General features: G+C 40.2%; 2 protein-coding genes across 5 annotated transcripts in view; both read right to left on the reverse strand.

Moving 5' to 3' along the window:
- Window positions 1-38: 38 nt before the first annotated feature.
- Window positions 39-5,341, reverse strand: lpar2a (lysophosphatidic acid receptor 2a). 2 transcript variants are annotated; one of them, XM_004559580.5, is made up of 5 exons: window positions 5,178-5,341; window positions 3,562-3,833; window positions 2,610-3,356; window positions 1,760-2,022; window positions 39-257 (listed from the first exon to the last, which is right to left on the reverse strand). In XM_004559580.5, the coding sequence occupies exons 3-5, from the start codon at window positions 3,352-3,354 to the stop codon at window positions 210-212; spliced, it is 1,056 nt and encodes a 351-aa protein (XP_004559637.1). In that variant the 5' UTR covers window positions 3,355-3,356; window positions 3,562-3,833; window positions 5,178-5,341; the 3' UTR covers window positions 39-209. The 2 variants fall into 2 exon arrangements, with proteins under 2 accessions (XP_004559637.1, XP_004559638.1); XM_004559581.5 differs by lacking the exon at window positions 3,562-3,833 and having other exon boundaries at window positions 5,178-5,338.
- Window positions 5,342-9,978: 4,637 nt separating this feature from the next.
- The window catches only part of brd4 (bromodomain containing 4), a 37,568-nt gene continuing 20,080 nt past the window's right edge, over window positions 9,979-27,466 (reverse strand). For 2 of the 3 annotated variants that reach the window (XM_024802219.2, XM_004559584.4), the window contains exons 2-19: window positions 20,852-21,233; window positions 19,762-19,899; window positions 19,532-19,667; window positions 18,814-19,154; window positions 18,305-18,685; window positions 18,089-18,217; window positions 17,486-17,716; window positions 17,178-17,401; window positions 16,470-16,792; window positions 16,214-16,309; window positions 15,707-16,108; window positions 14,670-15,458; window positions 14,455-14,561; window positions 14,206-14,356; window positions 13,975-14,105; window positions 13,651-13,856; window positions 12,684-12,960; window positions 9,979-12,561 (exon numbers count right to left, since the gene is read on the reverse strand). In XM_024802219.2, coding sequence (XP_024657987.2) covers window positions 12,493-12,561; window positions 12,684-12,960; window positions 13,651-13,856; window positions 13,975-14,105; window positions 14,206-14,356; window positions 14,455-14,561; window positions 14,670-15,458; window positions 15,707-16,108; window positions 16,214-16,309; window positions 16,470-16,792; window positions 17,178-17,401; window positions 17,486-17,716; window positions 18,089-18,217; window positions 18,305-18,685; window positions 18,814-19,154; window positions 19,532-19,667; window positions 19,762-19,899; window positions 20,852-21,079 — 4,359 coding nt within the window. In that variant the 5' untranslated portion in view covers window positions 21,080-21,233 and the 3' untranslated portion in view covers window positions 9,979-12,492. The remainder of the gene's footprint in view (window positions 12,562-12,683; window positions 12,961-13,650; window positions 13,857-13,974; window positions 14,106-14,205; window positions 14,357-14,454; window positions 14,562-14,669; window positions 15,459-15,706; window positions 16,109-16,213; window positions 16,310-16,469; window positions 16,793-17,177; window positions 17,402-17,485; window positions 17,717-18,088; window positions 18,218-18,304; window positions 18,686-18,813; window positions 19,155-19,531; window positions 19,668-19,761; window positions 19,900-20,851; window positions 21,234-27,466) is intronic. The other variant, XM_004559585.4, reaches the window with a different exon arrangement.

Raw genomic sequence — 27,466 nt, forward strand, 5'->3', positions numbered from 1 at the left:
ACTCTGTTAGTCTCGTGGAGACTTAAAAAAAAAAAAAGTCTTGTTCAGCCTTTAATTCAGTATCAAAAAGCAAACATGGAAAAGTGAGCTTTGCAGAATTTGGCTGATATCTAGAAGAATTAACTGATCTATACATCTTACTTATATTATTTTTGATCTGCCGTTTATAACCTAGTCACTGACCAGGCGTTGTCTTTCTTGATGTCGTCCTAACACAAGGCCTCGGCTTCTGACTTCAGGCCAGAGCCAAGTGTTTCCTGTAGGAAAGAAAATAATTTGAAGGTAACATGACACAGAAGAAATATCTTATGAATTTCAAGGTAGAGTTATAATATTTTATAGTGAAAATGGACTCAATTTACATTTAGCAGTTTAATTCAGTGTTTCCTTTAACCACTTTTACCCAGTGGTGTTTAAAGATTCAAAACAATTATTCTGTATCTAATCGGGGCCTTTTCCAGGAAGCAGGTTTAGTGAAAACTCTTGTTTGTTAATACTTGGATGAGACAAACACTTGGTCTTCTGTTTCGGGAAGAGTACCAGTTTTGAGTAAATGACTGAAATTAACCTGCTCACTGGCAGGCTCTCTCTGAATCCCATCCCCAATCTGCATGAAGCTTTTGAGGCAAAATACTGTTCAGTGAAGACTCGTATGTTGTGTTGGAGATGATGTGTGAACTAAAGACAGTCTTGTACTTTAGTTTTTTAAAATCCAGGTTACAGAAAGGAAATAGTATCTTTGTAGATTTAAATACAGTTAAATTCACAGAAATGTAAACGTCATCAACATTTACACAAAGAAATCCTAAAATTAAAAAACCTAAAGGAAATAAGAAATCAATGAAAAAAAATCTTATTGGGTCTGTCCTATATCATAAAACTGCATCTTATGTGTTTGAGCCACATCTTTATCTCAAGTTTCTACAGGTTACAGCTAAATAATTAGATTTCAAAATAAAATGTAAATCTTATGTAAATGAGGACTGAGCAGATGACTCTTGATCCCTTTTTTGTTTTTCGGCAATGTCACACAAAGAGTTGGTGGACTGATCCCCGACTCCTCCAGTCTATATATCCTTGGGCAAGATACTGAACCTCAAGCCGTCCCTGATATTGAAATAAAAATGGAGGCTCATCTTCTACCCATTCCCATGGTGAATCTTGGCATCAGAAAGTGGTTGTCATATGAACATACAATGAATTGAACCAACTATGATCAAACCTCTTAGCTCAATGTTACACTCTGATTTTGCTGAACCTGCTTTGTGGAACAAGGCCCAGGACAGGAAACAATACTTTTATGCATCATATTGTTCACTTACATATAGAGCAGATATGGAAAGTGAAAGCTCTCATGACTCATTGTGAAGAAATGTGAGAAACACAAATGAAACCTGAAGCAATGAAGAATAATCTCAAGTTTGAAAAAGATGCCCCAAAGACTATTTTGGGGTACCTTTTTTAAAGTGCTTTGAAGGTCTAAGGCAGGCAACTCCAGGCCTCGAGAGCCAGTGTCCTGCAGGTTTTAGATGTCACCCTGGGTCAAAACACCTAAATCATTACCAGGCCTCTGGAGAACGTCAAGACATGTTGAGGAGGTAATTTAGCCATTATATCAGCTGTGATGGATATAGGACACATCTAAAACCTGCAGGACACCGGCTCTCAAGGCCTGGAGTTGGCCACCCCTGGTCTAAGGTTTACATTTCACAGGTTGTATTCTGCACCACCGGGTCAACACCCTAATAAGTGAGGGTACCTCTCGCAGAGATGTGCCCCTCTTGACAAGTGAAAGTTGCCTCTGCTGATGAACACCTCTCCGACACAGAGAGCACAGGATCCACTTGAACGTCGTCCGCATCTCGTCGTCCCGTAGGGAATAGATGATAGGATTGACCAGAGAGTTGCACTCAGCTATGAACAAACAGTATTTCTCATAGCGGTTGGCATGACTCTCTTTACCCAACAGTCCATCCAGTAAGAGAGTCACGAGGCCAGGCGTCCAGCAAATTACAAAGGCACCTGCAGAGATGCAAACTGTTGATAAGAACTGGAAGTAAACTTTATTTAAAGATGGGACATAATGACACAGCAGAGTCTCTTGGGTCATACTGGTAGCTTGCTTGCTTAATTTCAAGGCTAGTTGCCAGAGAGAACACATTTATGCTCAGGAGATGAGTCACCTAAAGAAAAAGTTGTATTATGACGATAACCCCATGTCAGTTTTACTCGGAAATCCTAACAATCTATCAGCTTAAGAGATCAGCAGTAATCGGGTATGATCTGACAAACAAGAGCTGCAAAACTGGTTGATAAATGACTGGGTGTACACACGCCAAGCATTATAACTAAGATCAGTGAGATAAAGCACATCAACAATAGTCAGCTTTACTACAGAAAACAATACTGAAAGTTCATATGAAGTGAAATTCAATAAAAGTCACTACGCTTTCCTGCAAAAATCTGAAAATAATGCCGCCAACGACTATCAGTATGTTGAAGTTTTGTACCATGTACGTTAGTAATCTAAGAGTGCTAAAATTTTCAAGCTTATTAGAAATGAAACTATTCTAACTTCCCCTTTGACCGAAAAGTAAACAGCTCCTCACCCAGGACCATGGATATCGTCTTCATCAGGTTGACAACAGTCTGCTGTCGGATCTCTGTGACTTGTTGAGACGTGTTCTTACTTTGGTTCTTCACGTAGATAAAGATTCGAGTATACACGGCCACCATAACGAAGAACGTGAGCAGGTTGAGGACTGCCCAGAAGATAAGGAAGCGGCGGCTGTAGAGCGGCGCAAGGGTGGAGCAGTCCTTAAGATCACACTCGCAGTTCCAAAATGTCGGCACCAGGCCCATGATGATACCTGTGGCCCAGATGCATACTATCAGCAGCACCACACGCCGCTTTGGCATAGTGCTGTGAAGCTGCATGGTGATGATGGTCTGGTGTCGCTCCACAGCAACAGCAAGGAGGTTGGCCACAGAGGCTGTCAAGCTGATGTCAATCAAAGCGCCGCGGATATACCACTGCTCCTTGGTAAGTGTTCTAGTCCACGGGCCTGTGTGCAACATCAGGTTGGTATAAGCAATACCTGCAAACAGGTCTGCTGCAGCCATGTTCCCCAGGAGATAGTAGATAGGAAAGTGAAAGCGGCGGTTCATAAAAATGGCTATCATCACCAGCAAGTTGGCCAGGAGTACAATAACACATACTGTCAAGCCCAGTCCAATGACAACATAGTCCCGTGTATTCCATCCTGTACTGATCGTCTTATTCACCACTTTGTAGAAGAAGGTGACATTCTCGTTGTAGTAACAGGTATTCTCCACAATGCTCTCTGTGGCCATATCTGCAGACACAAAGTACATGTTCAAGATGTTAACCTGCTGTCTACAAGTAGTGAGTCAACAAGGAAATTTTTCATCCTTGAGCCACATCCCATTTGCTTATATTTTGTTTGGAAAGTGTGCAAACATGCATAAAAATTTCGTATATGAAACAAAAGAGTTTAAGCAATTCTAACAAGCTTTGAAGTCAACGTTTGGAATGAAAACCTTTGTTCTTCAGCACAGCTGGAACGCTCTTAGGCAAGCTCTCAAGTACACTTCAGGAATACTTCTCCAAGCTGCTTGAAGGACAGAGCTCTTTGGATGTTGGTTGCCTTTTGTTCCGTGCTCTGTCTAGATGATCCCACACTGTTTCAATAATGTTTGAGGTCCAGGCTCTGGGGAGGCCAATCCATGTCTGCTAGTGTTCCAATGGGGAGCTTTTTCCTATCCAAATATGCTTTTACTGCATTGCCACTGTTTTTTGGATTGCTGCAACGCTGAAAAAATGGAGACATCACTTTCCAGAGTATTCCATGGTGGATCAAAATCTGACTGTACTGTCTGTGTTCATAATTACATCAATTTTGACAAGCTCCCCAGCACCACAGACTAAAATGCAGAAAGGAAATGGCTTTAGAATTTTAGAAAGTGCTGAAGACACCCACTGTTGTACTTCTGTCTTGACCTCATGTGTACACGCTGACAAGGATTTAAACCAAAAATGCAAAATTTGGATTCATCACTTCATAAGGCCTGTTGCCACTGATTTTCGGTTTAGTTCTTGTGTAATTTGGCAGACCTCATCCTGCTCTCCCCGTTTCCACCGAAAGCATTTCTGATGAGACTTTAGTGAACAGTTGATGGATCAACTGAAACACCAGCGGCCCTCCTGTGTCAGGTCTTTCCCATTTCTTAAGGACATTACTTTCAGATACTGTTCATTTTATGTTTCGTTTTGACCCCTTCTTTTTTGGTCCTACACTTATCTAGTTTCCTCATTTTTTGAAGGACACACGGAAGAATCACCTTATTGGTGTAAGAATATACTACTTTTCTGCCTGTCCAATTCTGTTGTCATCGACTAAAGAAACGAGAACAAATTATGCGTTTTAACCACAGGCTGTTAATAACAAATGGCTACAGATCAAACTTAGAATTTGCTCAATTTTGCTATTTTTTTCTGTTGACTCAACACTGGTTCATCTCACAAGTTGGAGACCTTTTTATGCTTGAATAATTCATGTTAAGTGACTTCTGAGGTAAAGACATTCTTCTACAAAGACTGAACTGAAAGTGATTCTTTGCACCCATATCACTTGTTGTAAAAACACCTGACACGATTGTGCAAATAATTCCCGTATCTGAGTCATGGTACACCCAGCAGTGACTTTAGACTCAAGTGTTAAAACATGGACGTCTCTGCATTGATTTAGGGCTGGATTGGATTGTTAATTGGCCTCGTCCAAGTGCAATGATCCAAAACAACATTAATAGTAAAAAGTATTACAAAAGCAGTAAGACCGTGCGTACGTGCGGCTTTAGAAATCTGAAGAAAGAAAATGCGCAAGAAATTCTGGTTTTGTGAGCACACGCAAGGCTTTCGTTGTGAATTTAGAGTTTCAGGTGTGCGCTTAGAGTCTAAAACAGTGCTCTTTCTGAGACCGCTGGGGTTAAAGGAGATAAAAGTCGGAAAGTAAGACATTTCCGTTAATACAGCCTGTTCAGACCTGAAGTGAAGTGACCTATGTGTCACTAATACCCGCTCGTGCAACTTAATCTCATGTAGACTTTTAACATGTAAAATATATAATAATTGTAGTAAATTACGACATGAACCCTACCGTCCGTCTTAGCGTGTCCTCCATCAAGACAGGTCCGACATGAAACAGGGGGTGTTGGGTGCCATTTGAAAGGAAAACAGAAGACCCTCTGGTTATTCTCACTGTTAAGTGTTCAGGCGACCGCACGTTTTCAAGCCGACGCCTTTTTGAATGAGGATCAGCTGGACCTGACAGACAGGTATCGGTGCTGCCTCCACGTACAGCTTGAAAAATCAGACAACAGAAACTCTGTTTAAGGCTAAACATGAACTAAATTTGAAATAGCTTTGGGACCTGCTGGAGGAGTTTTATCAGTGAGGAATACAAAAGAAAATGCACCTCGAATTAGAAACAGTAATGCAGAAGAAACACACGCAGACCCCCCTCATCTTTCTGAGTTCAAATTCTTAATTTGGACTGACTATAGAAAGACATTTACACTGAGGGAAAAATCACTATAGTGATAACAACAGAATTTTAATAACGTGGACTAAATTACCAGAGTACTGCACATTTGTTGAGAGTATTTGTATTTAATGGTTATTTAATTTTTGCAGTATTAGAACAGTGTGAATGTTGAATCGCGAAGGTTTATTGCCCTCCAGTGGCCGCGATCACGCATTGCAGTCGGAGTGATTTTTCCTGTACTCCACACAATGTTGCTCCAGGTCAAGAAATGAAAGTGACTCATCACTGTTGTAAATTCTAATAGCTTTGGGACTTAAAATCATTAGGAAGAAAAAAAAAAGGCTGGAAAACAGTGACTACCTGATATAAATCTAACGTTTAAAACAGTGCAAAACTAGTATCAAAGATGCAGATTTGCGTAAGTGGGTGGCTTTGTGCTATCCCGTGAGTTAACAGATGTGTGAGAAGTTTGTTTTCTGATAAAAAAAAAAATATATATATATTTCTAAGACACGTTTGATATATGTTAAAAATATTTATAAACAGTCTTTTCATTGTTTAAATCTAACCATGTTACATATACAGACTGATGATACTGAAAATAACACCAGCAAATCAACGATGCTGCTCTTTAAATCACCAAAACCAGATTTCTGACAGCATTTCTCTCCCACGACCTAATGTTTTCACCAAGTTGCAAAAAAGTATGACATTTCTGATACAGCCATGAACACACACTGCCCTAAAAATACAAAATTCTCGGTCACATTGAGTTATAGCTTTTGATCACACCAATGATACTATGTGGAGAGAGATGCAACTAAATATCAAGGCATGTATACACCTTTGAGCACCCTGAAACTCTGTGGAAGGTTAATCTTTAGATGCATGAATGGCTGGACCCTGCACGTTTCCATCACTGGGTCAAAAATGTCTAGAATCAGTGTGTTTTTGTTTTCATTTGGTGTCATTTTTGGTTAAGAAGAATCATTTGTATTATATGTTGGTCTACACAAGAATCAATCATTGTTTTAATTTTGTATTTTTCACTATTTTTACATTTTTAAAACATTTTGTAAATTGGGACAAAAAGAGACAAACCAACAGCATCCACTTGTGTGTGTGTGTGTCACTGTCCATACAGTTTCTCTCTCTTTTCACTTGTGAGACACTGTCTGTTTCTGACTGTAATTACTTCACACAGGTACATGGCATTTGGTTAGTCCTGTCTGCTTTTTTCCTGTGGCTGAGTTGTGGCTTTTGTCACCCCACAACTTACCATTTCGCTGATCAGGGTTTGCAGTTGGGTGCAACCTTACAGTCGACTTCTCATGTTTGTTGTGACAAGCTCTTTTGAGAGCGCAGTGAGGAAGACCTATCTTGCATTGGTGATACCATTCTTGAATTCAGGGTGCTGACCCATGAAAAAGGTGTAAGCATTCAGGCTGGTGATGTCCAGTTGTACCACAGCACCATGGGCAGCCTCTATTGTGACATTTGCAAGTGTAGATGCCAACATATTTGGTCTATGGGGTCTACACCTCCTTTGGCCTTGTTGTAGAATGTGATCAGTTCTGTTTATTTCTTTCTGGTATTTTTATCCACCATTGATATTAATCATCACAACAACCTTTCCTTTCTTTCTGATATAGCTGACCACAGTAAGGTGGACACTGAAGCCAAACTCTGTGCTGTAAACCTCCCTGAACCTAGAAGCCTGGCAAAATGGCATGATATCAAAAACATGTTTTTTGAGGAATAGCTGGAACATGAAGTGATAGAAAGTTTTCATTAAGAAAACAGCCTGACTGGTTGATTTTATGCATCTTATGCACCTTATGCACATCAGAGCAGAAAACAGATGATCAGGAGGAGGAAAATGCAATGCTGTGGAAGACTAAGCATGAGATGTATCAACAGCAGATAAGACGAGGTGGTTGACATAAAGAGGGGGTATAGCAATGCCGACAGGACCCAGGTTGCAAGCCGTGCAAACCCTATGGAACATAATTGAAGCAGGTTGATAATACCACCGGTTGGACTTCAATCAGCTGCTGCAAGGCACAGTGGTCTCTTTTCTATTGACTACAAGAAAAGGGCAGTTGCAATACATGTGATAATCCCAATACCAAGAGCTGAACGAACAGCTGAAAGAAATGTGGAAAGCGACGTCCAAGTCAGATCCTGTGATAAATCCCGAGATCTGTGTAGATGAGTGTAGTAAGATACTCTTGATCTGTAATAAATACACAGTAAATTTCCTGTTCTAGTTGTGTAGAGTAATATTAATAAGTAAGTAAAGCTATTTATTAAATGAATGATACACCAGTAATAAATACATGCTATCTCACTTAATATCTGAAACAGCAAACACGGTGGTAGAAGTTTATTTCTGTTATTGACAGAGGTGATCAAATAGCATTACTTAATATTTGGTCCCTCTTGCGGTCATTTGTGGAACTACACTACATTAAAAAAGCATACTGTGGCGTATTTCGTTCATTAACCTCTGAAGGCTGTAACGTGACCATAATTATTTTAATTTTCTATCTTTATACTTTTAAGTATTGTAATAAAAGAATAATAATAACAGTAAACCAATGTGTTGTGTGAGGTGAGTTTTTCAGTCGCAAGTAGAGCTCTGTATTGCTTGATTTGGATGGGAAAACGGCAGCTCTGCTACAGTAAACTGGTCAACTGTTACTATTTCATGTAATAATCGCACTGACAATTTAAAGCACAGCGATGTATAGACTGAAACGAAGGGTAATATTTACTTAATTTTAAATGTACTACTTTATTTTGAAATTAATTAGCGGAAGTGATGGCACGTTTCCCTTTTATAATGTGACCGCAAGAGGAGAGTTTTCACTTAGCCCAAACTGGAAATCACTGATGATAATTTTATACAGAAGTGTGACACTATTTTTGATTGATTTAGAAGTAACAAATATAACTTGATAAATAACAGTTAAATTGATACAACTAATAATTAGCCAAATTTTTTTTTACCTTACGTTTTTACTGTTATTTTTTTTAAACACGTCAGTTTGTTTGCTACAGTTATTTTGAAATTACGTACAGGAAATATACGTTTTAAATTGTTATTTGCGGCAACTTGACGCAACTTGTGCAGTAGTTCCGCATTTTGACCGCAAGAGGGCAGTAAACGTTCACTTTAGTAAAGGACTATTTATTAACCCAAAGAAAAACAAACTGTTATTAGCTGCGCGTGTGAGCAACGTCCATTAATGTAGCTGGATATATCTTCGGGAATCTGTGTTTTAAATTAATATTGTATAATAACTAATAAAGTCACGGGGTCACAATCTTGTGCACTTCTATTGTAGTGCCTGTCCAAAGCATGCATAAATGAGAGGGCTAAAAGAGAATGCCCAAAGGTACTCAGCAATATAAATAAATATAACCTGATAAGTTAAAAATCACATTTAATTTAGGCGCTTTCATATGAGTATGCTTAATACTTTTTCATTAAATTAGGTTCAGAAATGTTAGTCCCTTATAAGTTTGTATTGACGGCGAAAAGACGTGTTGAAATGTAGTTCCTGCCTTTGACCGCCAGAGGGCAGTGAACTTTATTATTATTATTATTATTATTATAGATATTGACCTTTCCTATCTTGACTAACCTAAAAGCAGTTATAACGGCGCATGTGGGCCAAGCCCGCAGTTAATTATTTGTAATGCCCCTCTAGTAAACATCTGACGTGACCTTATTAACTTCAGTCTTTATTAACAATTCTTATACACGTATTCAATCTGACTTGTTACACAATGCGCTCGCTCTAAATTTTCCAATGTGACCACCAGAGGGCGTTTGGCATTGTGCCCAGTTTGATGTCAAGTCAGACATAATACAATAACATCACTTCCGACAAGTACCTTCAAAATAAGACATCCTAAATTTCTATATTTTCCTACTTGACAACATTAGTAAACAGCTTGAAATAATACATTATCAGTCTGAAGAATGTATTATTACAGCAAGAACCGTAAGAAAACCGCTTAGCCAATGTTTTCTGACTGATTAGCTGTGCCCCATGTACAAAGTGCTAATCTTGACTTTGATACGTGCTTTCTGCAGGTATGTTACAAAAGCTGTCTCTTTGACTTTTGACTTTTTGTTCATACCTGTGAAGTATGATGCAGAACTCAATATAAAAATGCAATTTTTTAAATTTCATAAATACAGGAGATTGCATTATTTTTTAAACTGGGGCTTTCTTGAGACTAAATAAGCAGAGCCCCGTGCTCATTTAGTCTGTGTTTAGGGAAAATTAAAGCAACACATTTGTCATTCTTCATAGTAATCCCAACTATCTGCTCCCAGTTGAGACTGTGCTGCACACAAGCTCCATTAGATTTCAAACAGAAAGAGACTGGAAAGGGAAAATCTTTGTTTATTTTTTTATTTTCTATAAAAAAAAAAATTAAAAAAAAAGAGAGAGATGAGTTTATTTAATGATCATAACAGACTTAATCAGAGACCTCGATAGACCACTCACATACGATAATCGAGGAAAATGTCTGAACAAAACCCCCAAAACAGAACAAATGTAACACAAAATAAGATACCTGAATAAAGCAAACTCTGGGCTGAGCTGCAGGTCAGCACATTCTCCGTAAAACTCATGGCACGTTATGTCCAACAGTTATTATGACAAGGGAAAAAAAGGCTAAAAAGGAATGACATTTTGTTTTTTACCCTTTCAAAACCAATCTAATAATAAAATTATATAGTTATATATCGTGGACTTCATAGAAATTAAAAGATGTGACTCAAGCACAGAAACGAGTTCTCCTGAAGTACTCACCCATCTTTTTATTCTCCTCATTAACAGACTGCTTATCTACATCGGGAAACAGACCTCCCGCACCACACACTGAGAAAAGAATGAAAACACACACACACACACTCATACAGCCATCCAAATTTATAATCACACTCACAGACCAGACTCAAACGATCTATCTAAAATGTGCTGATTGAACAAACTGAGAAAGTAGTTGTCAGGTGTGTACACTCATAGAAGTCCAGCTAAAACTAACTTTAAAACCCGAATATTGGTAACGGGTAAAGTATAAAACGCTGTCTTTTCCTTTTTTATTACTTTTTTCTTTTTTCCCTTTCTTTCTTTTTTTCTTGTTGTGTGTTTTTTGTTTTGTTTGTTTTTTATACACAAACTCCTTCAAAAAAAATCTCCCACCCCACTTAAATATTACACCGCCCACTGCTGACTCGCCCCTTTCTAAACCCGGTCAAAGTGTAATATAAGCCAACGAGAACTGCAATACAATACAGGCACTGGAGAAAAAACACCATAAGAGACAAGTAGAGAGGACGAGATGTGTTCGGATTTCAGTCAATCCCCGCTCAAACAAATGTCTCCAAGAACATAATTAGAAGAGTCACATCCACAATTTTATCAAACAAGAACAAAGATAGAAATCAAAACTGTTTTTTCAGCATTTTCCGTTTCTTGACTTGTGTACCGGTAACTGTTTCTTTTTAGTTTATACCGTCGACACTGTGCCCTCGGTGAACTAGAAGACGATTCGATGTGAAAAATCTAACAGGGAGCTCTCTCCAGTCTACTACTTTACTAACCTGATTGAAGTAACAGCTACAGAAAGATGTTTGTCTAATTCCCCTGATAGTCCCAGCTTCATCAGAGGGAACAAAAGGGGGCTTGACTGACCCAGTAGTTACTGTTGTGAACCGGCCACTCAGAAAAACTTCTCCAACAGTGTATCTAAAAGTGTAATGCAAACGATGGTGCGACATTTGTAGTGAAAACTCAGAACTAAAGCTTAGAAACGACCAGACTCTCTCCCTCTTCTGCTACCGATTTCCTACTGTAGCTTTAAATTAAAAAATAAAAGGCAAGATGGAAAAAACTTGACTGACTCTGTCTTTGATAAATACTTGCTGAAACTATGATAATGCATATATTGAGGGTATTTTTTTTTAAGTTTTTTTTTTTTTTTTTTAACTAGCTACCAAATGTTTTAGGACAAGTAATTTAGCATAAAAGATATCAGGGGTTGTTTGGCATAGAAGTAGCTGGCGGAGTGTGTTGGTGAGAAGATTCAAAGAGGAAGGAAAAAAGAAAGAAAAGAGATTCAAAATAAACAGTTATTGTAGTATAAGAAAATACTTCTTTACAGTAGATACTAGATAATGAAAAAAGGTCTGCACTGCTCCTCGCCTCGTCTGCAAATGTTTGTTTGTCCGTTTGTGCAGGCCACAGAAGATAATGGTCAGTTTAGGAAAAAGAGGTGTAAGGCAAACTGTACCTTCTCTGCTGAGAAATATACATGATTTACAGTATGGAAGTAGCACCCCCCCCGAAAAAAAAAAAAACCCCAAAAAACAAAACAAAAATGTAATCTTTTCACTTACAAGAAACAAAACAGAACACATAAAGATCAGTCTTCTTCACCAACTCAGACATCTGGCAGTTCTCTCAGTGTCTCTGCAGTCTGTCTGAACGTTATCAGTGGGATGTCTTCACGCTTGTGGTTACCGTTGTACCCACAGACACACACGCACACACTGTAAAAACCAAGTGTGAAAAAGGCAGCGCTGCCATCAGGGGTCCGCTTTTTTCCTGTTACGCGATATCAGCCAGGTAATGCTAAATATCCAGGAAAACGACATCCAAAACTAAGCGACTCGTCCCCGTGTGATGTTTGTGTGTTCAGTCCACGTGGGCAAACCAAGCTGTGACCGCCCGTCCAGTGTTTGTACTCAGTCTCAACAGGGCCCGTCACATATACGTACAGTCCGTGTCCCTCTCTGCTGCATGATCTCCACATTCTTACTTTAGAGGAGGTTTACATCTTTTTTCTCCCTTTCTTTCTTTTTTCTTTCTTTTTTGCAGTTTTGTTTCAGTTGCTCTTCTTCTCAAAACAGGTTCTCCTCAAAGATAGCCATTAAGTCACTTTGGAAATTCATGTCAATAGTCGCTGCCATCTGTAGAGAGAGAAGAGAACAGCCATTATTGTTTATGTTCAAACAGTTCACTACCTTTTGTTTTACATAGCTCAAGACCCCCACAGATCCCAGAAGGGTTAAACCTAGAAAAATCATCTCACCGCTTCCCGCCTCCTTCTCTCTTGCTCTCGGAGGCGGGCCCTCTCTCTCTCTTGGTCTAACTGGTTCTGTGTGGTGAGCTGAGGCGGTGTGGGAGGTTGAGGAGGCTGCTGAATGGCGGGAGGCTGGGACTCCTGCTGCACCGACTGCTGCTGCTGCTGTTGCTGCTGCTGATGTTGTTGTTGTGACGGGGCTTGAATGTGTGGCTGCTCAAGACGTCTGCGAGGCTCATCGTGCATCCTTCTGCTTTGCTCCATGACCTCCTCTTCATCCCGACCTCTGGAAAGCAGAGCAACAGCCATCAGTCAAACGCTCAGCATGTTGCTGAAGGGGGTTCATGGCTGCATAAGCGATGTCCTCACATATACATGTGGTGCCCTGCTGGACACTTAAAGCCCACAAAAACAGGATCATCACAAAGATTACTACAAAAATGTATTTATTTTTAAAAAGAGGGTGTTAGGACCCTTATTATTTACTGGACTATTCCTAATTCATGAGCAGTTCAACATCTACAATAGATGAAAAATTAAAAGCTCGTTCAGTGGCCTCTTGCATGAAAAACATCAGACAGAAGTGGAGGGTCGACAGGCTCATGATTAATGATATTCCATGATAACCTTGTCAGATCTGATCATTTTTAAATCAATTTCCTCTGCTACTGTGCCCTTTCAGTACACTTTAATCTCTGTGGCTGGTGCAGTCACAGAATATGACCACAAGAGGGCATACGATATCTTTAAATCCAGGAATTCACACTGTGTATTAAACATCAAGCAGCTCAAACAGATATTTGCAGTCATTCAAATTCATTGAATGACTGCACATTGCTATACACAGTTAACTATAATATACTTTATATTATTCTGTCATGACTTTTTCAAGCAGATATACAATAAATACGGGACACGAATCTCCTCAATCACTGCTGCTTTTTGCCCCTTTTGTATTTGTTACTGACGATCTCACCGTAGTTTGTCTTGCTCTCTGCGTAGCCTGTCTTTTTCTGCCTGCTCAGCTTGGGCCTTCAGGGCCTTCTCCCTCTCCTCTTTCTCCCGAGCAGCACGACGGAATTGTTCAAAACTGTCACTCGAGGATTTCACTGCCGATAAGGGCGTAGACGTGGATTTTTGTGCCAAACTGGCCCACGAGCCCATATTCTTCAGTTTCACATCCTGAGGAACAGACACAGAGAGATCAAATCAAAAATTCTGGTAGGTGGAATCCTTTTGGGCTACAATCAGATGTATATAGAGGTATGAGTTACTTTTATAAACTGACTCTTGCACCCACCTGTACCTTTTTGGGGGCAGAAGGAGCCTTGGACTCCTGCTTGAACTTCTCCTTATCTTGCAAAGAGGTGGGTGGCCCACTGGGCTCAGCGGAGCGGATAACAGGTCGCGAGCCTTCCATGGACTTCACATCTGCTCAACACAAGAAGAATCAATATCCTGCACAGTTTCTTAATTCTTAATTTCATTTTGGGGGGAAAACATTAAGGAGAAGTAGTTAGGGAGCTCTTACTCTGTTGGCTGTGGCTTGGTTGACAAGGCTTGCTCTCAGGATGTTTATGATGATCTGGTCTCATTGCAGGATTAAATGGCTCCCCTCTCATCACTGGTGATGGAGGAAGTTTCTCCTCTTTTAACACACCTTGGGTCCCAGGGGCCCTTTGCTGCATGGCAATCAAATTGAATCAAAGTCAGACCTTATTCGAGCCTCGAACTCTGCCTCAGTTAAAAACAGTTGCCAACCTGACAGAAATGTTCTCACCTTTTTAGGCTGCATGTTGTGAGGTGGAGACTGGTGCGACACAGGTGGATACTGGGGAAGTTGGGGAGAATTCATCATGAGAGGGGATGGGTTGTCTCTCATATGACCTGTAAACAGTAGAAAGGGAAATAAGATGTCTGCAAACATGATTCATTTGGGAAAAAAAAAAAATCCAGGTAACAAAATATATTTCTGTCCTATTTCATTCGACCAACCTGTGTTATAAGGGTCAGGCTTGGTCGGGCGAGGGGAGGGCTGCTCTTGCTGCTGCTGCTGGATAATCTGTTGTGTTTTATTGGTGGGCATGGACGCTTTGTGTTGTGTTCCCTGGGACTGAGGAGGGAGTATGGGACAATGTTGGTAGTTCACTTGCTGCTGTTGTGGTTGCTGTTGTTGCTGCTGAGTATGTTGCATGTGGCGGGCCTGGTGTAAGGGCATCTGTTGGGACAGCGTCTGATGTGACGGGGCTGACTGAGCCTGGGACTGAACAGGGTGCTGGGCAGGAGCCAAGGTAGTCTGAGACGAAAGCTGAGATTGTGTCTGAACAGACTGCAGGAGTGAAGTCTGTACTGGTTGTTGCTGCTGCTGACGAGCCTGCTGGGTCTGACGCGGTTGCTGAAACTGCGGTAGGAATAACTGGTTAATTGGCGTTGTAGACACTGGCTCTTCATCATCCTCCAGCAGCATCTGGGGTGGCTGAGAAGACAACAAGCCTTGGGGTGTGAGTGTTGGGGGGGATATAGGCCGCTGGTGTAGAGGCTGAGTAGAGTGAAGAATCTGTGAGGGGAGTTGGTGCTGTTGTGGCAGTGGTGGTGGTGCTGTTGGCTGGGGCTGAGGCAGAGGCTGAGGCTGGAGCTGCTGCAGAGGTGGCTGTTGCTGCAGAGGTGGCTGCTGCTGTTGCTGCGGCTGCTGAGGTGGCGCTGGTTGCTGAGGGGGTTTGGGATGAAGAGGGGCTGCCTTGTGACTGGGCCGAGAAGGCTGCTGAGGCATGGAACTGTGTAAGGCTAAGGGTAGAAGACGCAAAACTTTATTAGCGTGAATTTGTTGGCAAAAATACAATTTTTAGTATATGTGCTCTATTAGAACATAGGTTTAATAGGAAAAAAGTGAACTAGTGGTCATTTTGTAACCTGCATTACAACTGTAGGATTCCGTAGAGGAGAAATGCAGTTGTAGCTTCAAAAGCAATAGCAACCTAGGTAGTTATCAGGACTAGAGTCATCAAACAATTGGCCTCTGCATAAAACCTTACCTGGAGATGGGAGGACGGAATGCTGGTTGAGGAAAGGATGTGTCTCAGGGGACACTGGCCCAGCAGAATGAGTGTTGAGGTGAGAAGGTGCAGGTGACGAGGATGCGTTGCCTGTGTGGTGGGACATGTGCATGATGGGCTGACCAAAAGGTGGCAGGGAGTCAAAGCTCGTCTCCAGTAACTGAGAAGACTCGAGAGGAGCAACAGAGGGCGCCATGAAGCCTGCAGGAGATGGCTGGTGGTGGTGATGGTGCTGCTGTTGCTTCATCTGACTGCTGGACTGAAGGCCTGCAGCTTGAGACTGATGTGTAGCCTGAGCGGGTAGAGTCTGAATATGAGAATGTGTCTTCCCCTTCCCCTCCTTTACAGCATGGTTCTTCTTTTTCGGCTGTTTTATCGTTCCTGGGAAAATAAACATGTACAAACATAAACATTTCATACTTTTCTCTTTTTTTGGGGGGGGGGGGGATTATGTAAATCTGAATGCTCATATCTGGAGTAACTCACCTGGCACCTCCACTTCACTGTCTGAGCTGGAGCCACTGCTGTCTGAAGAAGATCCGGTCTTTTTAGAGGTAGCCATGGGCTCCATAGTCTTATCAACTACAAAACAATGCACATGTTCATACATTTCCTGATTTCATAGTGATGGTAAATGGCAGAATTCTGAATGTTTTCTGTCAAGACTAAGTATTTTTTTTTTAAAATAGATTTGGAGTTGGTTCCGATGTTTGTTTTTACTTTAATTCATACACTGGCTTACCTGAAACCCTTTTCTTCTTGCGGAGGCAGGAAGACACATATCTCTCTAGTTCACGCAGAGTGGAAGGCTTTAGCGTCTCAAAGTCAATCTCAATCTCATCAGGGTTTGAATTTTTGAGTGAGGGCTCTCTGGACTGGATAATGTGTACTACACGGCCAAGCTTGTCACCAGGAAGCTTGTTGATGTCCAGGCTTAGCTGCCTCTTCTCCTCATAGGTCATAGGTTTGCACTTTTCCCCTGTAACTGATGACAGAGTGGCTCCCAGGTCATCTTCCAGACTAGGAACAGGCTGCAAGCTGGCAGGTTTCATCGTCTCCTTTTTGCTACATAGGCAAAACACAAAAATTTACCAATGCTGACTAAGCTCTAGTAAATCAGTCACCTTTTCGAAATGGTAAAAACAGAAAATACATACCTACAGCTAATCAGTTACAGCTGGAGACTAAAACTCTTAACATGAATAAAACTGTCCACTCAAAGTTACCTAATAAGCTGGATTACAACAATCAACAATTAAGACTCATAATTTATAAGAAGATAAACTATGTAATAAATGTCATAGGATAACCAAGCCTCTTGGCATTTATTGAAAACATAACAATAAGCTGTATATAAAATGAAGAAAGGGTAATTAACAGATTGTGAAATGTCAGGCTGACTGCTTTATAAAGGTTTTGTTCAAGCTTTAGGAGACCGCTTAATACCCACCTGGGTTTCTTCTTGGGAACAATCTCTTTGTTGTTATTGTTACTGGTCTTAATCTTCTTAGACGGCTGCGAAAGAGGTGTAGCATCCTGGATCTCATCGACAGGCATGCTTCCTTTCCTTTTATGCTTATCCTTTTTCTTCTCTTTCTTTTCCTTTTCTTTTCTCTTTGGTTTGCTGGCTTGTGGTTGGGAGAGGGCAGCCAGCTGCTCGTGGACAGCCTTCAACTGCATACAGAAATTAGATCAGTTGTCAACAAAAGTTTTCAGGGTGTGGACAACAACTCAACTGAATTTTCTTAGACAACCGACCTGTTCCTGTAACTCTGCCAACCTCTGGGCTCTTTCCTCTTCAGAGTCATCAGTGGAAGACTCAGACTCAGAGGATGAGTCACTGGAGCTGTCCGAAGATGAGGCGACGTGGGCCAGAGGAGGCTGAGGCTTAACAGGGGCAGGGTGATGAAGTGCAGGAGCTGGGGCAGAAACTAAAGGCTTGCTCTCTGGTTCATCTGGCATCTTGGCAAAGCGCATTTCAAAGACATCCTACAAATGAAAAGAAGCAAGCATACTATCAAAATTGGTGTTTTACACACACATACATTAGTTGGGCAGGATACTAACATATTAATGACTTCTGCTCCCTGTTCAACTGCAGCATGTGAGACTTGATGATTTATTGCAGTGTTATTTTTTATTTGCTTTTTTTTTTTTTTGCAGAGGAGCCCTGTATAAACTAGCAAATAAATCAAATAATTCCAAAACAAAAAGTTAAATTCAGTAGAATGCAATCAGAGATCAGAACGGCAGCAAAACAGCCTCCCCTTATATTGGATACTTTAAGGCTAGTAAAACGCTACATAGATCAACTTTTTGCCTTGCATCTTTTTTAAAAATGTAACAATAGCATGTACGTACCTGTAGTTTGCGAGCCATGGCTACCACCTCATGGTCTGGAGGATTATATTTGTAGCAGTTGGAAAACATTAATCGCACATCAGCAGCAAACTCCTGGGGATCCCGGTATTGCCTGTTCTCCAGCTTGGCCTATTAAATACATCAAGGGTATTAATTACTTGCCATCAAAAAATGCCCCCTGTTTAGTTTCTCTGAAAATATGTGTTTTCTGCACACCTTAATGGTGCTGAGGTCCATTGGATGTTTGATGATATCATGATAATCATGTAGTCCCAGTGCATCCACATCAACTGGTTTGTAGAATGGCCAGGCATAAGCAGCATGTTTCTTGGACAGCATCTCTCTAACCAGACTGGCGCAATACCCCAGCTGGTCCTGTGGTTTGGGGCTATGACCTCCACTCGGTCCGCTTAGTCCCATCCCCAAGCCTATGTGATGCTGAGAGTCTGGAGCGTCCTTTTTAATCTTCGTAGGCCGTGCGCTCTCTCGCCTGGGTAGTGTCTTCCCAGACTTAGATTCTGCTGGCGATGACTCACTCAGCTGGTCATTTGCAGTAGGCGTTGTAGTGTCTGCTTTCCTTTTTTGGCTCTTTCTTGGCTGGATAGCAGTAAAACAAGAAAGGGAATTAAGCAGTTATTATATCTTATCTACATATGTCTGATCCAAGCATGGTCAAAGATGAGTCTTCATGCCCAAACATTCATCCATTTGTCAAGTACACTCACTTTGGTCATGGTCATGGAGGTCTGCAGCATGGGGGCAGTGCTCTGGATTGTTGCTGGGGGAAGAGAGGTCTGGGAAGGGGGAGGCACAGAAGTCATTACAGGAACTTGAGGTGGGCAGTCTGACTGACCCAGGGAGAATGGCGCTCCGAGCTGTGGTGCATGGCTGGATAACGCTGGGGGCACATGGCCTGCCAGGGCCTGCATCAAAGGCTGGGGAGGTAGTGAAGGCGGACCCTGCACTGGTCCTCGAGTTTGGAGCCCTGTTGGGAGGGCTGATAGGCCACGTGTTTGAGGAGTTGTTGACAAAGGATCCATAATGGCCCCGGGTTTCAAGTTTAGACCTGGATGTGAAAGAACAAAACGGTTGTTTTCTCATGAAAGTTTTAGATTAAAAACTCTTCTTGCATATAGAATCAGAAACAAATATCAGAGTTTTGCACACTCTCTCTGGTCTTTATAATAATGTAGACCAAAGAAATGCCTATCCATGTGCACACCGAAATGTGCAGCCACACTGAAGTCAAATAGGGGTAACATGATTACTCAGAGGAAAGAAAAATGTTGATTCATTGAGTGCCTTTTTAAAAGGTGCATTTTCTCAATCCTTTAATATAACTCAACTGAAATAAATAAATAAAGAACCCTAAATATACAATCTTAAAGAGGAAAAACTAGGAATACATGCTAACTGGTAGAAATTAATTTTAGAGACCCATACCTCCCTCTCTCCGGCCTCGGCCACGTCCCTTTCCTGTCATGACAACAATCTCAGTTTCTTCCTGTGGCATTTCTGAGACTTTCTGGAGGAAAACCTTCTCTAGAGCCTCAGCCATTAACACTATATCATCGCCAGGCTGCAAAGGGAGAAAAACAGTCTTAGTTCAAGTGGAACAACTTCAGAATTATTGCAACGTTGTATTGATAAGGCTCTGTTGTACAACTATGTACCTTGTTGTATATGTAGCAATTGGTAAACATCGTGTTGAAGTCTTGGATACATTCTTGGGCATTCCAGTAGTAACTGTTCTCAAGCCTTTTCTTGATTGTTCCCATGTCCATAGGGGTTTTGATTATTGTGTAGTAGTCCTGAAATGGTTACAAATAAGTTGGTCAGAAAAAACTCAAGTGGAAACTCTTCAATGCAATCTGGTTCTTTACTAAAGTGAACCCCTTAACACCTCCTGTATTATATTTGGCACTTTTATATCATCATTGTCAGCCCCATCACGAAAAACCAAAATAAATTGCACAAACAAAAATTTTTTATTTAACTAATTTTAAAAAATGTCAGAAGGTTCAATAAATGTTCAATTTCTGGCAAACATTTCATTATTGTGGCTTGAGAGATGACTGATAATTAATGATAATAATAATAATAATAATAATAATGGATTGGATTTTATATAGCGAGATGCATATCATTAAACATGATTACTCAGGGCTTGGAAAAAATGTGGATTCATTAAACTTAAAAAAAGAAATGGCTTTTCAATTGGATGATAAATGTAATTAGATTGAAAAACAAAATAAATAAATCAACATAAATGAGTCTGCCACAGTTTTCTGGGGACTAAATTTAGATCTTTATAGAGGTGCAAAAGGAGAGTGGTGTGCTGAAAGGCAAAGCAAAAGAATAGCATACAACACAGTAACTGTTTAATCCCAGTTATCTTGCTCTGATTGTTTTGTGGAAGCCAAAATTGTAAATTAAATTTAAATTCCATTAACTACAGATTATAACAGCTGAGGATGATATAATGTGCGTGTGTCTAATATGACTTCATACTGTGCAATGACAAATGCAACAATCTAAATGATAAAATAGAAATAGAAAAAAAGAGCCCTGCTATTCTCAATCTTGCATATACATGCAGAGAACAGCTCTAGTCAGTTTGCCTGCATTTATAAATCATAAAAAAGTACAAATAAGTAAATACAGGACATTAGATTGTGTAGAAGCTGGGCTGATCTATGAGACATCTACTCAGTCCATGAAATCTTGGAGAAATCAAGCATTTTATGTTAAAACAAAGCTTACAGGCAGGTTGAGTTTCAATGCATCCACTGGTGCATGAAAAGGCCAGGCAAACTGGTGCTTCCACAGGGTTTTCACAACCACTTTCAGCAGGTACTGTAGCTGATTGGTCTGGCGCTTTGGCCTGTTGGGATTGATGTATTCTGGGGGTGGGGGGTTACACTGTTGCTGAACCTGCCCCTGGCTGCTGCTGCTGCCCGACATCTGCGCTGTGTCCAGGCCGTCACCCATTCTGATAAGGCAGGACCTGGGCTCGGGCCCTGGAGCTGAAGCAGGGGCAGGGGTAGAGGTAGTGGTGTTGGCAGGACACCAGTTTAATCTTGGCCCCGGCACAGACTCCACTGACAGAGCACTGCTGATCCCATTGCACTCCTCACTGGACTCTCTAAAAACAGAAAAGAAGAGTAATTAGCAAAACTATAAACAAAGTCTTTGCTAAACTAATGATTTTTGTTACACAGCCAATAACATTTTACATTTCAACGCAAAGTTTAGTTAGACCCCTTATACCATGTTTACAATCAAATAAATAAAATAGCTGCAAGGCTAGTGGTATACCGGCCATTTAATCACAACACAATGAGTTAGTTTCTTCTATCAGTTGAAAAAATGTCCACTTTGTCAGCTCTGATTGTGAGTAGAGGATGAAACATGCACTGTAATGTTTACACAGTCATATTAAAAATAAGACAAAGTTCCCAGTGATGATTTCATTCAGAAAATCTGGCCTTGAACCAGAACACACTGTTGGCGGGGTGAATTTTTTAAAGATCCTTCATAACTGAATATGTTAAATACTTTATCTACTTTGGTATAATAGGGAAGAATTAGTATTAACTGTAATTAAATGCTATGACAGACTTGGTAACATGGAAAAAAGCAAAAGTAGTAACTGGTGTTGCAGATGTACATTAAACTGAAGCTCTCCCTGGCTTCCAGTCTTTGTTATATAGATACCTTTGGCTAGTTTAAATGTACAAATGATTACAGAATTATAAAAGCCTTCAAAGTAAGACTACACAATCCTCATATTTAAATAGACTGTGAAACGCGCAGTTCAACCCTGAAATGCAGAAGGTTTGCCTTCAAAGTATTGCAACAATGTTTCAAAACGTCTAACTTTTACTTTAATTTCTGGTTCGTGTCACAATTTTTCACAAGTTGTGCTACCACTCAGCAAGCAGTTAGCAAGTATTTACAGACAAAAATTAATAACAACAGCCAACTGTGGAAGTCTTCTGGCTACCAAAGCAATTATTCAGTTTTCTTTGCATTCTTTGCAACCCAGCAACAATTAGAAAACTCCAAGAAGCATTGCCAGCAATGCATGTTTTTCCTTAGCAAAGAGTGGTTGTATCGTGTCCAATATGGCAGACATTCTTAAGCCATCTTCTAATGTTGTCAGGATATATAAATCTCATATGAACTAACGTGGTTAAAAAGTAATAAACAAATGTTAGAAGTACCCTTCCTTTAACTTAATGGTATCATCTTAATAAGCTACACCATATGATTGTTACAAATGCATATACAGTTTAATATGGATTTGCACCCTTCCTTATCCCGTACCACCATCAGAATCAGAATACTTTATTGATCCCTGGGGGAAATTATTTAAAAATACAAGTCACCATCCACACATGGTGAGGGGACGGGTTGTGACTAGAGTTTTGTCCAATGTGAGAGTTACTGTGATATTATACTCTGATCTAGGGGTACTGTTCACAGTAATACCGGAATAATGTTAGGCAATGATAAGAAAATGAAATATCGCGATAGAATATGGGTAAACGCGCATGTGCAGTGCCTTTGTTTTAATACGCGCATGGTGGAAAAAGCATGGCGGCAACGGAGAATGAGAAGGGCGAAAGCGGATTGTTGAATGAAACAGATGAACCAAAAATGGTGCAACTTCAGTGGTATGGAACTGGTTTGGCTTTCGTCCATCAGATACACACCAAAGCACATTTTTTGGTAGAGCATGCAAGCAGGCCGTTTTTATTACCAAACTGTTTTTATGTGGTACATGCTGCTCAAAAATCTGTCAAAAAATGTTTTAGTACGACTTTGCTAAGCTACGAAGCCGCACCGCTTGATGGATTGTTGGAGCATTATGGCTACCGTAGTCAGGAACCTCGCGGAGTGATACGTACTGTGCTTCAACATAATATTACCGTATTGTGTGTGGATAACCTCTTTTTAAATTTTGTGGATATCCTGAGCATAACCAGGTATAATATGTCGGCCAGTTTCCACTGGAAATGCCTTTTGGTTAAACTGTCAGCAAGAAATTTGCATTTGCACTGTTAAATTTGTATATAGCTTTAATGCACATAAAAAACAGCTGCTTGTTTAAGTGAAAATACATTGATGGGGGGTTTTTTGCACTAATAAAGTTGCGGAGTTGTAAAGTATTTTGTCTTGCGTCAATTATATCGTCAGTGATATCGTTATTGCAAATTTTCAAATGTATATCGTGATAAATATTTTTGGCCATATTGCCCTGCCCTACTCTGAACTACCCAGACACAGAAAATTGCACCTTTTTAACCTGGCACAGTTCTTGCCTTTTCTTTTGCTCTATTATTTTCTCACTTTTCTTTGTATCTATTTTTGAGGTAGATAAGTAAATTGTCCCTGACTATATGTAACCATGGCAGCAACAGACGTAATGTAAAATACACCTAGATCTGCAAATCATTGACTAATCTACTGGGGATTTTGTCAGCATAAGAATTGACCACATGATTTAATTTCCTTTATGGTTTCAAACTGTTAGTTCAGTGAGTATTATGACATAGTTCCACCAACTCACAAATTTTCCTCTCAACCGAAAGAAGAAACACTACTCAAATGAAAACCAAAAACGAACTGTCTGAATTTTACCATAACAGTTTCTCTATCTGTTAATAGAAATGTTATTTCCAAAAAGATATCACAATCAGATGCATTAACTCATGATTGATCATAGAAAGTGTATATTATGGCGTACTATATAAAATAAGAACCGTCTACTGATGTGAATTCAATAAAAATCATAAACTGTTTCAGTTTTGTTTTTGTGTGTGTGTGTTGTTGTTGTTGTCGTAGTAGATCTTTTGTTCCCACTCTGTCTCAAGACCTGGGAGTGCTTTTGGATGTGAGTGGGCAGGGGGTGGAGAGTAGAGGAGAATTAGCGTCATCTGGCAGCCGAGGGACTGTGTGTTCCACCGCACGCTCAGTCCTACATAATGTACTCTCTCCCAGGCAGTCAGGGACATTACATTCAAATTACACACAAAGGCTGTTAAGACAACAGTCCAACTAAAAACCAATCTAGACTAACAGAGTAAAAATACAACAGCAGCAGTATTCTGGGGGAAAAATACTGATCATCAGATTGTGTATTCAAGCTTTCCAGTCTGATACTCTGAAATCCGCCTTCAAAGATAAACACATGCACACACACAACTATATGGATCTGTGACTAATCTCATTCTTGGTGAGTCACTTTCTGAGAAGGAGGAAGCAGTTTGCACACCACATGATCACTGTGTTGCCCCCCCCCCCCCCCCCCCCGAGGCACTAAAGCACAGTGGAGAATCTGAATAACTGCCAATATGTTGAATGACCACAACCAATAACACATAAAAAAGAAGCAGTACTGGTCCAGGTGATATGGTACATTTGTAGCTGGAGGCAAAAGTACCATACCCTGTGAATAAGACCAAATAAAAACAAATTTAAAATAAACAAAGCCACAGAACTTGTCTAGACTCAGCACACCGATGTGCAAATCTAGCCAAGCAGGGATTAATTTACTAAACACTAAAATACAATTTGTTTGTCAAATGATCAAAAATAATATGAAAGGTTGTGGTAGACAATACACGATAAAACATTATATCACAATATTCAAGGTCATCTCCAAAAATGACACCTGTGATGATGCAGATACAACTTGTGCACCGCACAACTTGCAGAACACATTTTTGTGTTCTGCTTTAGTGATTGTTGGACAAATCATCCTTTTTGTGCATGATTTCAGTCTACTGACTATCAGATGCCATTCCTGACTAATGATGGAAACCAGAACGAAAATCAAACTTATTGTCATGGATATTTTGTACACCAAAAGCACATGCAAGCTTTTTTTCTGCACTTTCTACACTGTGCTCAGAGAAAATAATGTTGCAATGATGCTGAAAACCTTTGGAGACCTCTCTCGCCTCTCTTCCCCCAAGAAAATTATATGTAAAAGTTTGCAGTTATTACAGCATTATAAATACTGGCATAGTTGGAAAGACTATTATGTTGCTTTTTTCAGAATCAGTATTATCTTCAGCTACAGTACACTTTTATGTTTGCATCAGCCTTCATACAATCTCAATCAAAAGTTTAAGACCACTTGAAAAATTGCAAAAAAAAAAATAAATTAAAAAAAAAAAATAAATCATACTTGATGCAAGAGTTTCCATGAGATGAGTGGGAATATTTCTCTAAGTGGTGAAGATGGCCGCACAAAAGGCATCTACTGTCTGGAACTGTTGTTCATTTTTGTAAACTTCCCCTGTCATCCATACCCGAAGGTTCTCAATTAGATTTAGATCAGGGGAACATGCAGAGTGGTCCAAAAGACTGATTTTATTCTCCTTGAAAAAGTCCCTTGTCCTGCAGGCACTGTGTACTGTAGCACTGTTAAAAAAACCCAGGTGTTATCATACAGACGAGGGCCCTCAGTCATGAGAGATGCTCTCTACAACATTTAGAAATAACCAGCAGCTGTTTGACGGCCCTGCACCACCTGAAGTGCCGTTGTTCCACTGAAGGAAAAAGCACCCCAGACCATGGCGCCCCCTGAAATGTAGGGCGTAGAAAACATGTCAGGTGGAATCTGCTTTTCATGCCAGTAACATTAGAAATCATCAGGACCATTCAAACGGTCAGTTCTGTGGCGTTCAAGAAGACACGGCCTTTGAAGATATTTTTTGTTTTTGAAGCCCTTCAGTTTCAGGTGCCGTCTGATGGTTATGGGGCTGCAGTCTTTACGGACAGCCAATTAGATCCTCTGGCTCAGTGCTGGCAAAATTTTGGGGGGTCTTCCACTTGACGTTTTTGTTCCATAACCCTTAGGGTCATTTAAGAAATTCCAGTAGACTGTGTTACTGCATCCCAGCTCAGCAGTAATGGCACATTGCGGGAGACCTGGTTTATATAGCTCAAAAACCCGACCACGTTCGAAAAGGGAACATTTTTTTGCTTTTGCCATCAGAACGTCATGACAGTGTGACTACATGACACAAAATGACAATGAAGCCTCATTTTTGCACAGATTTGGCCTTTTAAAGGCATGTGGTCTTAAACTTTTGATCAGCTGTAAAACAGCCTCTCTCAATGTTGTTTTTAATAAATTGCATGCTCAGAAAAATGTTTTGTCTCACTCCCATTTCTTAATGTTGCATGTTGAAACTCTGCTTGGAACCTTGTTAAGATCCAATCAAGCAAAATATGAATGTTTGCCATTTTTCAAGTGGACTTAAACATTTGACTGTATATGTCTAACTGACCTCCCTATCAGGGCTGAACATAAGCTATGATCACATGAACTCCACTCAATCTGAATTCGCTAGATGATCACTTGTTCTGTTGTCACGTTAAATCAGAACGATCTGACATCACACAGGTCAGAAGACAGTAAGCAGGTTAACAAAGGTTAATGCCCAATTTGACTGCATCCAGCATTTGCATGCATTCCTGTGAAATAGTGTCTTTGAAACCTAAAGGCTGCAGTGAAATTGGCTGAAATGTTTTGCCATCTTCATTTGCAGAACCATCTAGCTCAACAACATAAATGAAACACCATTTTAAAACATTGGCTGTAGTCTTAAATTTTTCTCAACAACACCTGGGAAAGTTTAAATCAGAATCAGAATACTTTATTAATCCCGAAGGAAATTAGTGCTGTCTACGACTATTTTTCTTTCCCTGTCTGGCTTTAAAAAAACACAACAGTATCACTAGATGTGTAGAAAATCGCAAACATTAAAAGAAATATTTAAATCCGAAGACTGAAGATGCCTGGCAGACTAAATGTCACAGGAAAACAATTAGCCTAGTAAAACCAGAATAACAACATGTGGGTAAGTTATCTGGACATCAGAAAGATCATCTTAGATATCCTGTTCTGACTGTCATCATGACACATTTACAATCACTACTGTAAACAGGTGGGTGTTATGTATTTGACAATTTGCCAAAATATCTTCTCCTCTACATGCTAATAAATGAACATTAGTCTTATATTGTCTCATGACCTTTTTTGGATACTGTCAAGAACAATCAGTACAAATGTGTCTACTGAGAACAATATCATTCATGTTTATGTCAAACAGGTAAGTATGTAGATTTCTAGTTATTGCATTTTTTCCAGGCCTGAGCTTTTTGTCTACATCCTTACTTATTACTACAAGCGCATTATAATACAATGTTTCCAGGAGATGTTCTGAAAGCATAAATGTCATGTAGATCTCTTCACTCAAACATTGCAGAGAGCAACAAGCCTCATCTCTAGTGTTTTTAAAAGCTCCTTCATTTCACCTTTCTTGGCATCTCCAATTCACCTATATTGGTCAATTTACC

Source organism: Maylandia zebra, linkage group LG4, assembly GCF_041146795.1.
Source record: "Maylandia zebra isolate NMK-2024a linkage group LG4, Mzebra_GT3a, whole genome shotgun sequence".
Taxonomy (NCBI): Eukaryota; Metazoa; Chordata; class Actinopteri; order Cichliformes; family Cichlidae; genus Maylandia; species Maylandia zebra.